Here is a 14,368-nt window from a genome sequence, read left to right as displayed (position 1 = left end):
TATTTGACCCCCTGTCCAGTGAGTTATGTATCCAAAAAAGAGATTTTGTACAATAATGTTTTGCACCAACTCAAAAAGTTGAGAAAATTATCCTATTTCCTGGGCTAGATAAAGTCCTTAAAATCCTGAAAGTCTCTTATGTTTATCTCAGATCTCAGAGCAACATTGTTTTTATTTCAGACTTGGTTGAAAAAAAGAAACAAATGGGGAAAAAAGTGTTTTCTACCACTTTCTTCCTGAATCAAATTTTCAGATGTGTTGTAACATGGAATAGCCCATTGAATAAGAAGGGAGGGGGAGTACCCAAAACCATCATTAAAGATGAAGCTTCTTGATGTATTTTGAAGCATGTGGAGTAAGATTTAGAAAAAAAGGAATGCTTTCAATTGAAGAGAACTTCATAAATCAGTTTTTAAGAGATGCTTTGGGGGCACCTGGGAATCTTGGGCCCCAGGCAACTGCCTGTGTTTGCCTAATTGTAGCTACGCCCCTGTTAGAGAATCACAACCATCCCTGACGAACACTGTGACAGTATACTGGCTTCAGGTTGTTTTCTCTGCCTGTGTGTGTTTACTGTACCTGAGAGCTGATGTCTTCTCGTCTCAGCAGACGGATTGCCAAACGCAGGAGCCCCACCACTGCCCTCTCCACCAGGAAGCAGCTCTCTGTGGCGTGAACACAGAGGTGGCAGAGACGGTCTCGTACCGTCTGCCACACGCAGGACACACGGTCTCTGCACACATACACACACAAACACAGAGGAGGACATGTTTGTGTTAAAGATGACTGAGAAAAAAAAAACAATCTGTGATGAGAAGACACAGCTGATACTTGTCTCATTACCGGTTCTCCAGAACGATTCGCAGCAGCATCTCTAAACAGAAGGCAGCATCCTCTTCATCATACGTCTCTTCATCTGGGGTGACTGATATCAGAGCCTGGAGAGGAGAAACCAGCTCAGTTATGTTTGTTTTTACTGAATCAATGACTTAACCATGAGTAACTGCAGCAAGTGTATCTACCCAGGCAGGGAGAGTCAGTACAGGATGAAACATAATGAGATTTATTATGTATGAGATCAAAATAACCTTCATTAGCTCCTGCAGAGACTCCAGCTGTAAGAATTTACTCTCTGTGATCAGCTTCTCTGGGTCGCATTGCTAAAAAAGAGTAAAAGAGAATAAAACATTAAAATGACGCCACATTTCAGAGAGTGGGAGCTGTCTGAACAGGCGATAAAAACACAAAGGTGTCAGAGAAAAAAAGCACAGAAAGACAAACTGGCATGAGAAAGTCAATTTAAAAATATTTAAACAGCTAAAAAAACACAGAACTTCACCTTTATACAGAGGATGGCGGCCTGCTTGGCCTCCTGGTTTTCTGTGGAAGGTCCTCTGAGTCCAGACTGCTCGGCTCCGCTCAGCGTCAACCAGTTCACGAAACTCAACACTGCAGACTCACCGCTAATATGCAACAGGAGAGGAAGGATTTCACTTTAACTTTTGGACAGTATTTCATCAAAAGATGTGTTTCTCACCATCACAACAAATGTAGTCTAAGAAAAATACAGTGGATGAAATGTGTGTGTACCGGTTTGACGGTGTTTCCTCTCTTTGAAGTGAGATTTTCCCATTTGGTTCCACAAAATCCTCCACCTGAGGGAAGCAGCACAGAGTTCTGTTCATGACCAGTAGGGGGCAGCAGAGCATAATAATAGTGGCATATTCAGAGGCGTGATAGGGTGCTTTCGCAGTCCTCACAAAGCAGACATCAATCATTCACTGACAGAGCCTGGAGGAGTGTGTGGAGTTTACAAACTGTCCTGACCTCGACCATGGCTTTGGGCAGCAGCTCGGCTCTGAACAGCTGCAGCATGGACTCCATGATGTTCTTCCAGCCCTCCCTCAGGATGTTGCCGTGCCGATGGGCGAGGTCAAACACGGTCTTGGCAGCGGTCTGGGCCTTGGTGTTGCTGCCGAACACTGTGGGAAGGTTTTCTATGGACTGCAGGGAGAGAGGACAGGCAGACGCTCAGTCAGCATGAAGACTCTGTTACTGCTCCGACATCTCGTCTGAGTCAAAGGACTGAACTAAGTTTGCTTTCCTCTCATTTTCATTTGCATTAGGTGTACAGTTTCACAGAATGCATGTTATCATGGGCAGAACATCCTCTGCTGCTGTTAATAACTACAGCTCAGAGGAACATTTCATGACATTTCAATCGTCATTTAACAACCAACTGAATTAAAACGCTTATAACACTTGGTTTCTTTACAAGAAAGAAAGACAGAAAGAAAAAAAGTAAAAAGAAAGAAAGAAAGACAAAAAGAAAGAAAGTAAAAAGAAAGAAAGATCAAAAAAGAGAAAGAAAGACGAAAAGAATGAACGAAAGAAAGACGGAAAGACAGAAAGAAAGCTAAAAGAAAGAAAGACAGAAAGAAAGACGAAAAGAAAGAAAGAAAGAAAGAAAGAAAGACAGAAAAAAGAAAGAAAGAAAGACAGAAAAAAAGAAAGAAGAGTAAAAAGAAAGGAAGAAAGAAGAAAGAAAGGAAGGAAGAAAGAAAGAAAGAAAGAAAAACGTTTGTAACAGATTTTAAGGTTGTGTGATTTTTTTTGTTTATTGCCACTGTTGTTTTTGTAGATTTAGGATCTGTTTTCCAGTTTTTGTTTTTTGCAGTTCAACCATCACTATTAAAGAAATAGGTAGAGCTCTCTTTAGCTGCATTTGAGAAATTTCAAACCACATCCTTTCACCCTTGATAAAGTATCTTAAATAATCACATTTTGAGAGTATTTCATGCTTTTAATGAGAAGAAAATGTAAAACTGATAGTTTTAAAATAAAAGAAATACAAGCAGGCAGTCCACCAACAAAACAATGTTTCTCTTTCATTCTTTGCAGAGATCAGAGCCACCTCAGTAAAACACCTCTAAAAAGACAGAAATTGTGAATGGACCCGTACTTATGGACCCGAGAGTTTGTGGTCTAACCAACTCAAAACACTTTCACACTGCCAGTCTCATTCACCCATCCACGCTCTGATGGCAGAGGATGCTACAGTAAGGGAAGGTTGATTGGCTAATCTCATTCACACACTGCTGACGAGCAGCCGGAGCAATTTAGGGTTCAGTGTCTTGTTCAAGGACCCTCCAGGAGCTTGAGTCAAACCCAGAACCGACTTTTCCACTGAGCCACAGGTGCCTCTGAAGTCATCAGAGGCTGTGGTAGAACTCAAAAAGTTAGATCAGATATTGGTGACGATGCACAGGTCTATCCAAGTCAGTTTGCTGATCCTCTGTGTTCATGTTTTATCAACAACTCTGACGCCAACCCTGCAACATGTACAAGTTTAACTCCACCCTTTTACTCTGCTTCCATTAAACTGTACTTTCTGTTAGTGTGGAGATTTCCTCACCTTGCATTTATACATTAATATTCCCATAAATTAATCATACGGTCATTTCGAATCAGGGGTGCATCGATCACAATTTTCTGGCCGATCACCGATCACCTATCTTTAAAAAGCCTGACATGCCGATACCGATTTGGGTCGATACCGTTTTTTTTAATTTTTTTTATTGAAAATCATTGAACAACACCTGTGAAACAATAAAATCTTTAAGTTTTAACTTGAACAACCAATAAAGTGTCCTGAGTTTTAGGTCTCAGAACAAAAAGCAATAAAGGCTGGCTGTCAGACCTTCAGAGGTATAGAAGATCAGTTTCATATGATTATGAAGGCTGGGCCGATCACCGATCCCTGATCCCCCAAAATTAAGGAAACTGGCACCGACTGATCTGCCAGCTGATCAATCTGATGATCCCTCCATCTTATCTCAGATGGAGGGAGTGAAATGAGTGATGCAGATATTTTGTTTTCAGTAACATATCACTTTGTGTCTTTTCTGTTGCAGCAACTTTACTTACGCCCATTTAAACTACAGCACTCGTAACCACACAGGAAACCAAGGAAAAGCCCACCTGTCCACTTAAATGAGACTGTTTACCACAGTCATTCTGTAGTTTGAGATCTCCTTTGAGGAGTTTTAACAGCTGGTGACAGTTGTGTGATCAGATCTAAATAATTCCAGCTGCACAGTGACCTGCAGTGTCAGAGATGAGTTCATGCCTCACTCACTTCGCTGCTCAGAGTGGTGAACTTGCAAAGGGAGATGATCAAGTTGTCGAACACGTCACTGAAGCCGTAGTGAGCGGCTATCATTGCACACTTCCTGCAAAGAGAAAAACAAACAGGACTGAATAAACCTTCAAATATTACAAAGCAACAAAGCGGGAAGTTGCTTTTTACTTTTCTTTTGTTGGTATTTATCCAGCAATGGTCTGACCACATTAATGTACACCCAAAGGTTAGTCAAAGAAAATGGTGCAGCAAGGTCTGATCATGCAGTAAATACATATAACTCATGCTGCTTTTTAAAAAAGGCTCTGTGAACAGAAACTTGAGGTGTTTCCAAACTCATTTGTGGGTGAGAAGTTTTCTGATTTGCACGATCGTAGCTGCTGAATATCTGAGACCACTCACCTGAAGCCGGTGATTGCCTTCTGGAGGATGCTGTCATCCAGGCTCTTGTCAAAGACGTAGGAGAGGGCGGCGATGGTGGGACCCCAGGTCATAGAGAACAGGTCGTGGTCGTAGCTGCCAGGTGGCAGGTGGAGGAAAACGCCCTCAGACGTGGCTCCACGGTGCAGCAGAACACTCCACACGTAGTTCTCCTTCACCAAGCCCGTCTGCTCGTCTGGCATCACGATCTCCTCACTCCTACGGGGAAAAAAAGCTCACCGGTGAAGCTGGCTCAAAGAGCTCAGGTTATCTTATCAACATGTGGCTTATGTGACACCTGACACTTTCTACCTGCAACAAACAAGTTCTGCATAGTTCTGATAAAAGTGTCCTTGAACGACATTCATAAATCATCACTACATAAATTAAAGGGTGGGCCAGAAAGATTTACCCGTCATGTACTTCTATCATATTCACTCAGTTTTAGTGCTTTAGTTCCTAGGAGATCAACATTTTGTAGAGTTCCTCTCAGGAGTCACATCTTTTAATGTGCCCGAGCTCATTTGTTTACTCTTAATGAGTGGGACAAGAACATTTGGCCTCCGTCAAGTCCAGGTATTGATCAGATGGACTTTGTAATCTGGTCTATCCTGGAGATGGAGGTCTTAAGAGTCTCTCACAGCAGTGTCCCCACTTTGAAGAAAGCTTCGATCAGGGCTGAACAGTTTTGGAAAATAATCTAATTGCAATCTTTTTAGACCAATATTGCGATTTAGCATATGATTTTTTTGGGGGGGACGTTTATCTTCTGCATTGTCCACTCAACACAAGTTTTAAGTCATTTTACAGTATGACTAACCAACAAAAAGTACTGATAGCATTTCAAACAAGTCTTTTTTGCATTTCTTAATTGAAAAGAAAAAGGAACACTGTGAAATTTTGCTGACCTCGAGTTGTCAGTACGAGTAACAAACCATACAGAATAAAGTGATCAAGGGGTATGGCTCTACGATCTACTGGATAGATCTTTGTAGCTCCCAATCTACAGATGTCAACTAAGCATTTTTTTTTTTAAAACTAAGAGAGTTTTAATGTTGTAAAACCTTAAAATGCAGCTTTTGGTCTACTAATAGTTGATTATATGCACGTTACTGGTCTGTCAAAAAATTGTGTTGAATATCTTCTGATAGACGTTAAGTGTCAACAGATGGACTATCAAAATAAAGTGTTACCGAATATTTCAAGATAATTTACTTTGTGGACTTGGTCAGAGAGAGCAAACTGATAGAAATGGATGCTGATCCCGGATCAGACCACACTGTAACTGCAAAAGGGAGGTGTCCTCCTGAACGGCTTTTACACACGGCTTTCTGACACAATTCTCTGGGAGTGTTATCTAGTGTCTGCACAGGCACTATTAATATTGTTTCAGTGATAGAAAAAAAGAGCCAGATATTAGCCTAGGTCTATTATCCTTAGATTTTTGGGGACAAAGTTCAATGGCACCAACACCGGGCTGATCCCTTTCTGCCAAATATCTAATGTTACAATGTGCAGCTTATAGACAAGCACAGCGGATATATGTACAATTCTTTTTCCTTTTAAATTTAGTTGGTGTGGCTATATTCAGGTGCGCCCAATACTCCTGAAATTACGGTAACTAGTCATCAGGAAAGAGAAAAGCCTGTTGATCTTCTACGAATTAACAGTGAATACTACTCAGTCAAATCAGAGAATCAGAGAAGTAATGAAGTGTGACGGCTTGAGGCGGCTTACTTGATAGCAACGTAGATGTCCTCCAACATTTTCTGCTCAAAGTCTTTGTTTCCATTCACGCCCTTCAGGTTTTTCTTGAATTGCTGTTTGAAGAAACAAAAGAAGTGAGACGATGAGCTTTTAATTCTCTTGAACAAACTTTATTCAAACGCATCGACATGCCAGTCAATAGCTTAGCTCACTCAACCAAAGCCTCTGTCATTCAGAGCTTCATTAAGTGAGCATCCATCCAACCAGCAGTCAGATCAGAGATGATGTAGAAACCCATGTGTTATGTGTCACTTAATATGCTCCAGCTCCAGCATTAGGAAAACAGGGATTAGAGCAGTGAGGCTCCTGTAAATAAACACGGCCTCACGGCGATGACGGACAGCCTTGAGGCTGGTTTTTGTGCCTCACTAAGCAGAGTGTGTCTAACTAGCAGGTAAGAAGAGGGGAAACAGGAGCTCGTCTGCAGGGACACACAGAAAATAAACAGTGACAGAGAGAGCCAGGGGGAGGCTGATTGTCATGCTCGCATCACACACACACACACACACACACACACACATATATATATATTTTATCACACAGTAGCTCGCACAGCAGCCGCTCGTAGCAGCAGGCTGCCAAATCAACAGCTTGCTGTGTTTTATGGACATAATCCCGCTAACCTCACCTGCACCTCCCTGAAAACATACATCTCATCGTCAGACCCTTGAGAATGGGATCTCATTTACACCCTCTGATGCTGGGCATAGTTTCCCCATTTCAAAAATAACCACACCGCCAACACATGCTGCGGTGAATACTACACATTGCAAGCTGCTAAGTAACTGAAGTGCTAGGCGCCACTTTTATTGGGCCTGTCCTCTCTATTGTGTGGAAGCCTCTGCCTGTTGTCTGAGCCCGGAGGTCAAGCAGCTTTCTTCACCAAACCACGCTGACCTTTCAAGAATGTATGGGGATATTCAAACGACATAAAACAGCAGCTGTATGATAGTGTACGCACGGCGTGTCCTGTAATTTATGTGTTCATAAAATACAGACGGAAAGAAAGAGAAAGGGAGATGGAGCTATTGTTGTCTGTGAGAGTGGCCCACCCACAAGCGGCCCCAGAGACGCTGTTTAGTCTTTGTCAGCTGTCAATCACTGACAGAAAAAACAGAGACAAAGACTGCCGGCACACACACACACACACGAACACACAGGCACACACACCGCTCTCCTGCCCCCTCTCCAACTGTTTGGGATGAGTTCACCACTCAGAGGGCCCACCACTGGCTACAGCTGTTGGCTTTCTCAGCCGCCAAGCTGCACTGGTGCAAATGCCCGCACTCACAGAGGAATGTCAAACCCTCAGACACCAAGAGCGGCACGTCCCACTGATAGAAACAATCCAGAGGAGACATGCACAAACGCTCCAGTTCTGTTACCCTCAAAGAATCAAATTCACAAACTAATGTCTGTCATTTAGAAATTCAAATATGAAACTAAATCTGATTAATCTTTTAGGATATCAGGACATGTCCCCACCAACATCAAGCCATTACTCATCCCAAACAATATATCAAAATGAAAATGAAATGAGAAAGTTGGATTCCCTAAAGCAAATCAGTTGAGTCCATATATTCACACCTGATCAAACTTTTAAGACCAGTTTAAAAATGGTAAGGATTTACATCTTGCACTGTTGGATCTTAAGGCTCTAGGTAGAGTTTCAGATGCAAAAAGAAAAAATAAGAGTGAGACAAGAAAAGAGAATTGACAACAACAATTAAAGTGCACCCCCCCCCCACATAAATAAATAAATAAATAAATAAATAAATAAATAAATAAATAAATAAATATAATAATAATAATAATAATAATAATAAATAAATAAATAAATAAATAAATAAAACAAAATAAAATAAAAAAATAATTAATTAAAAGATCAAAATAAAAGTTTGAAAAAATGGCTTATTATTGAGAAGCTCCATTGTTCTTCTTTATTACATGCTTGCATGCTTGATGCGAGTGCCAAGCTAGAGGAAACACTAACATCAAGCAAGCCAGTGCTGCATCGTTTGCCAATAACATGCAAATAATATGCAAATCACACCCTCCTAGCCCAAACCTTCCCCTTCACACCAAAAGAGTGACAAAAAGTTGACACTGAAAAACACAGTGAGCGAAAAAAAAAAAAAATTAAAAAAATTGAAATTATGAACTTTCCTTGATCAAAAGGTAGCATCAAATAAATAAAATTTGATTGGCATTCAAAAACATCAGAATGCAAAAATGTATAAAAATGAAAGAACATAAACATTTCATGTCCGTGTTTTTAACTTCAGCAAAACTTTATCAACGCCATTTCCTGCTTTGATGCCATTATGACTTTTCATAATACACATTTTTCAAAGCAAATGTTTCTTTTTTTTTTCAGTTTCAGGATATGTTTTTCAATGCCAAATGTTATTTTCAACACCAAACATCAAAGTTATTGTTTTGGCTCCATACTGAACGTTTTGGCTCCATACTGAACTCTGCAATTTTATAGGTATCGACCAAATTTGGCCTGTAGTACCAGGTACCAACTCACAAAAAATCAAAAGGTACCATGTTTCGGTACCTAGGCACATCATTGTGACTGTGAGGAAGTGGAAGAGTAGGCAATTTTCCATGGACATGAACATAGCATTACAAGGCTGGAAATAAATATGTTAAATTGAAAAATGCTGGGATTTTATTTAAAACACATTAACATTTATCAAAGTACAAATATTAGTCCTGTTGAGTAACGATACCAATTGCCAGGTACCAGGCATTGGTACTGTGTCGTTTCAAACACGAAAGGTAGCCCTCACTAGTTACAAAGGAAGATCACTCACCTCCACAGTCATGGGAATGTTCTGCTTGCGTACGTTGTGGTTATGTTGGTCAGTGTTCAGCATTATGACAGCGTAGGCCAGTGCAAAGCCAGCATCATTGGTCATGAAGGGAGAGCCGTTAACTTTCTATAAACACAGACACAGAACACACAGTGAAACACACACACAGTGTAACACACACAGTGTAACACACACAGTGTAACACACACAGTGTAACACACACAGTGTAACACACATTACACAGAGGTTTGAACCATAGACTGTATATGGAGTGGACAGCATGGCTCCGCCATTTATCATTGTACGGTTTTGAAGCCAAACTACTGCCGTCAAAGGCGCCACCATTGGCAGCAATTGTAGCCAGAGTCAGTGCAGAAGAAACGATGAGGGATTCTGGGAGAATCTAAGTGGAGCTGGGTGATAAAAATAATACTTTTTTTTTTCTTTGGGGAGTCTAATCACTTCTTGACTCTACCTCTCGACATATTTTAAACGTTACGTAAAGCCATGTTTTTAACCTCATATAACTAGTGGAAACAAAACTTTTCAGGAAAAAAGAGAACTTGAATACAAGACAGCCCAATAATATCTTCAAATCACCACAACAATTGGACGTGAGAAACATTTCTACAAGGTATAATAATTTTTTAAAGTTTGACCACAGCCCATCTGGAATGACTGGAGAGATGATTTTTTTTCCTTTACAGCAGCCAGCCACCAGGGGGAGCAGTTTCTGTGGAGACCTTACTTCTAGCTAAACAAGATGACATCCATTTTTTTTCTACAATGGTTTGAACCCACTAAAGAAGTGTTTCACCCTATATTACATAAGCAGAGCTCCCCTGACATGAATCTGAACTGAACCTGACCTTGCACACGCGGCTGATATTCCAGTGGCACTCACAGAGCGGAAAACTCATTTACAGAGTCACCGACTAAAATGACTCATCAACTCTTTCAAGGCCTGTGTTTGTGAGCAGTCTAAGAAAAGGACATTACTAGGAATACTTTCCACATGGATCCTCCTGCTATTCTCAGAAGTCAAATGTCCCCAGAGTCTAGTTCGTCCTTTGTCCATCCTTGTGTGTGCGTATATATATATATATGTGTATATTTATCTATGTGTATATATATAAACAATATTTGAGTGAATGTGTGTGTGTTTCTGCCTTAACACTTATGTCATCCAACTACTCTAATATTGAGAGTATGACACTGCTCTCTGTTTGCTGGGCTGAATGAAGATGAATGTTGTGGTTTGTAAAGCAGCTGGGTGTGAGGAAGTCTCCTGGTGTGCAGATGTGAGATAAATAATTGATTGTTTCTGAAGTTATCAGTATATTCTAAATGTGGAGGTTAGTTTAGTGCTGAGTATGTCAAAAACTAACAGGTCTTTTTCAGCCCCTAACGAGTTATAAAGGAATTAAGAAAGGTGATAATGTCAGGCAGACTTTCATGCTGGACAACTATCAATGACAGATAAGTGCTAACAAAGAAAGCCCATTCACACAGGATACATTTCACCTAAAGACCCCTGATAGTTTTAGAGGAACTGTGGTGAACGTTTATTTTTAATCCCTCGCGAATTGAGCATGTCCATTATTTGTGAAATAACATTTCCAGAACAAATCACAAACCATATTTCAAGACACTCATAGGTCCTCTGATAAAGGTAACCCAGTCTAAATCGGTGTCTTTGTAAGTTCACATGGTAATATTTTTTAAAACAGTATCTGCAGCTTTCTCTCTCATTCTCTGCAAACAAAATATTCAGAAAGTGTTGGGCGTTTTAGATGAAGGCTGTAACAGCACTTTAGATTTATGTCATAGGTAAAAAGGCTAATTTATGGACATAACTAAAACTGTGAAAAAAAGAATTCACCACTAGTTTAATGTCACTTAGGGATATTAGGCTAACATAGCCATGATAACAACAGATAAAATAAACTACAGTACAATATTTGGACAGCTCCAAAACCCATATGAGAAGTGTCCAATAGTTGTACTGTATGAACAGAAAACCAGAGAGAGACCAAACAATCTGGGGGGAAAGGATGGAAAGCTTTGCTGCAGACTGGCAGTTTTTAACCAGGAACACGAGTAACTTCAAGTTGTGTGCAGGCTTCCCTTATCCCACGCCACATCAAAAGCTAATGTAAGGGGGACATTCTAAAATCACTTAAACTAATCCTGTGAAAATAGGGCTTAATCTAAGTCCCACATAAAAGTGATCCTTTTTTGAAGACAGACCTGACAGATCTTGATTTTCATCTTAATAAAAGTGGCACAGAAGGCCAACTCTGACTCACTTCAGAGGTATAGATCTGCAAAAGAAAGGTCTTAAATTTGCAAAGAAACTATTGTGACGCAGACTTATAAAAATTCAAGATTTGTCCGGTTTATCCTCAAAGGCGGCGCAAACTACTTATACAATATTAGGCTACTTTCGCTAATACAAAATTAGGCTAGGCGCTGCCCAAGTAGCTGCCTTTTGCAGCAGCTCTCTCGTTTTTGTCCGTTTCTTGTGATTTTTTTCGTTTCTTTTTCGTCATCTTTGCATTTGGAGTGGATCATTACTTTGAATGGTTCATTGTTGGTCCAAACTTTTTGTGGCTTCAGTGATATTTTTACTACTTTTCTCCTGTGTTTGTCTAGAGATCCTACATCTAACCATGGCTGCATTGTTTACATGTGAAATTAGCAGTTAGCAGCCTGTAGCATGTCAATGCTAACTAGTGTAAGGCTTGATGATTTCCCTCAAGGTGAGGAGGAGGAGGTGAGGACGACGTGCTGGTTCTCAGGTGTGAGCTGGGAGGTGACGACGTGGACCTGTCCTTCCATCCATCGTTGTTGGGAACGTGGGATCTATCTCCGGTGGGATGGACGAGCTAGCCGTGCTAGCCCAGCGGCAGAGGGGCTGCCAGAGGGCACGGTGGCATCGTGCTGTTCACGGACGTGGCTGACGGAGCTGACATCGGACGCCGGCGCCACATTAGAGGAGCTTCGCCTGCTGTGGGCAGACAGGATCCAGGAGACTGAGACTGAACAGACTGCTGGGGAGGCTCAGTCCTGGACCCTGTGGAGGTGGAGACTGGCTGGGCTGGAGAGTGGTGGACGGGCTGTCGTCATCTATTGTCCTGTGGACCTTTTTGCACTTTCTATACACTTTCTTACTTTTGTTTTCTTGATTGCTGCTGTGACTCCTGTTTTTCCTCGGGGATAAATAAAGTATTTTCTATTTTCTATTCTATGTCTATTCTTTATTTGTTTTCTGAATGGAGGTGGATCCACCATTTTAGATGCATTCAAAGAAATGAGGAAATCTAAACGTTGGTTGGCTTTAATGAAACAGCATCAAGCAGATTTGTGTCTCAGAGTAAATGTTTGTTTTAAAACAGACTGTTAGCTCCTCTTGAATGGAAATATCGTTTTATAGTAGGAAACAAATAATCTTCAGATTACCAATGATGGGAGTTGGATGTAATAACAAAGGGCTGTGTTCTGCCTGCTTCTGCTCTCCATACTCTACAGACACTGAAGTGTTGATACCTCATTGGTAAATAATACACAGAGCTCAAACTTACTGGATTCTGTAATTAGTTGGAACAAGAATCTCATCATCCTGATACTGCACTGATTACGGTCTGCTAATCAAGTCTATACAAGACCAGTTTGAACAGCTTTGGACTTCCAAACTGTTGTTCTCGATTTGTCTGAAGCTTTAAAATGTTTCTGATGCAGACTGTATAACAGTGTATAACAGTTTGAGCCTTCTACAGGAGTGATGACATTTTTTACGTACATGCCAGTTGTCTGTAAATGTTTCCAGGAGTCTCTGGATGACCGGAGCTTCTCCAGGGAGCCTGAAGGCCTCCAGGTAGAGTCGCAGGGCCTCATCGATACGAAGCCCCTGAAAGGTGAATGTGCTGAAAAACAAGATCCCCATTAGTGAATTAACCCCTAAAAGCAATCAGTTAAAATGATCTTTCAATGCTGAGGACTGGATTGCATCATACTTGACAAAGCTATCCAGAAGCTCCATGTTGTTGCGATCGCTAATGTACTCGCCAATCATCTTCTTGTCAAGCCTGGGGTTTTCTCTGAGCCACTGGGCCACCTGGTTGATGTCGATGGGGTCACTGAGGAGGCCTTTCTCCTGCAGGAACTGGATTCCCTTTTTGGGCTTCTGGTTGAACAGCTCTGTACCCGTGATCAGCAGCTGGACACACAGGAAGGGTGTAAATTGAGGATTTCATTCAATATATTAATGTTTTCGTTTCATGCTAAAGCGAGTCCAGAACAATCACCAGCTCTTACCTTTTTCTTTGTGCGTATGTCCAGCAACTCCTGGGAGTCTGGTGAGCAGGTTGTGAAACGATGAGGCTTTTTGGGGGCTCTCTTCTCAGCTGGATGAAAACAAGTACATGATTATCTCTGACCAACAGTTTACATCAACAATGCTCGAGAAAAGTCTTCAAAGTTAAAGCCTCACTGGTTTCTACATCTCCCTGATCCTGTCTTCCCAGTTTCATTTTCTCTGCCATCAGATGTCCACTGGTCGGGGGACACACTGGTGCCGTCTTGGTTTGTTGAAGTCCATTGGTGCCGCCCAGTCTGTTGGGATCTGGAGACAAGGACAAACGTGTCAAACGAGTAGTTTACTGACATGTGTGAGGAGCTTTCTGCCTGTATTTGATAGACCAGCTTGAGAAAGATACAAAATGTGGGGAGAGACAATAAATTTATGGTGGACTATGAACTGATCCTATGGTCAGAGAAAGGCTAGGCGATATGGCCTAAAAATAAAATCTCTGATTTTTTCACAAAAAATTTGATTTATGATTTTTTGATGTTTTTTTTTCCTTTTTTTCCAAAAAACAATAAGTACATATGACTGAGAAAACTCAAAACCAGTTTTGTTTTAATTTTGTCTTAAACTTAATAAAAGTAACCTCTTTTTGACTCTTGAATTGAATTTTCAGCTTTTCTTCTGTTTCAGTAACTCCACTTTGTAGTTTTAAAGGAGGCAGACTTATTTACATTCACAGTGAAAGCTGCACCAATTTGTACATTTTAAATTTAAAAATACTGCTAGAAAAAGTGTGTACACTACTGTTTCAGTGCACTACAGCACTGTTCAGTTATATTCTACTTTTAAATGATTAAAAAAAATCCACTTTGTTTCTGTCTAGTTTTATTTTTTTTAAGGCTGTAGCCT

At 40.8% G+C, this 14,368-nt stretch overlaps 1 protein-coding gene across 4 annotated transcripts in view; it reads right to left on the bottom strand.

The window, feature by feature from the left end:
- The window catches only part of gbf1 (golgi brefeldin A resistant guanine nucleotide exchange factor 1), a 129,687-nt gene that overhangs the window by 20,373 nt on the left and 94,946 nt on the right, over positions 1–14,368 (bottom strand). For all 4 annotated transcript variants that reach the window (XM_074675201.1, XM_074675202.1, XM_074675204.1 and 1 more), the window contains 14 exons: positions 13,643–13,774; positions 13,468–13,556; positions 13,167–13,369; positions 12,953–13,076; positions 9,151–9,276; positions 6,299–6,381; positions 4,544–4,780; positions 4,139–4,232; positions 1,828–2,004; positions 1,591–1,655; positions 1,340–1,463; positions 1,089–1,160; positions 844–938; positions 580–733 (listed from right to left, as the gene is read on the bottom strand). In XM_074675201.1, the coding sequence (XP_074531302.1) occupies positions 580–733; positions 844–938; positions 1,089–1,160; positions 1,340–1,463; positions 1,591–1,655; positions 1,828–2,004; positions 4,139–4,232; positions 4,544–4,780; positions 6,299–6,381; positions 9,151–9,276; positions 12,953–13,076; positions 13,167–13,369; positions 13,468–13,556; positions 13,643–13,774 (1,775 nt within the window). The remainder of the gene's footprint in view (positions 1–579; positions 734–843; positions 939–1,088; positions 1,161–1,339; positions 1,464–1,590; positions 1,656–1,827; positions 2,005–4,138; positions 4,233–4,543; positions 4,781–6,298; positions 6,382–9,150; positions 9,277–12,952; positions 13,077–13,166; positions 13,370–13,467; positions 13,557–13,642; positions 13,775–14,368) is intronic.

Source organism: Halichoeres trimaculatus, unplaced genomic scaffold, assembly GCF_033239565.1.
Source record: "Halichoeres trimaculatus isolate MK-OKI-2021-1 unplaced genomic scaffold, fHalTri1.1 fHalTri1_scaffold_8, whole genome shotgun sequence".
Lineage (NCBI taxonomy): Eukaryota > Metazoa > Chordata > Actinopteri > Labriformes > Labridae > Halichoeres > Halichoeres trimaculatus.
Note: the sequence above shows the minus strand (reverse complement) of the source record. Positions and strands in the feature narration are given on the sequence as shown.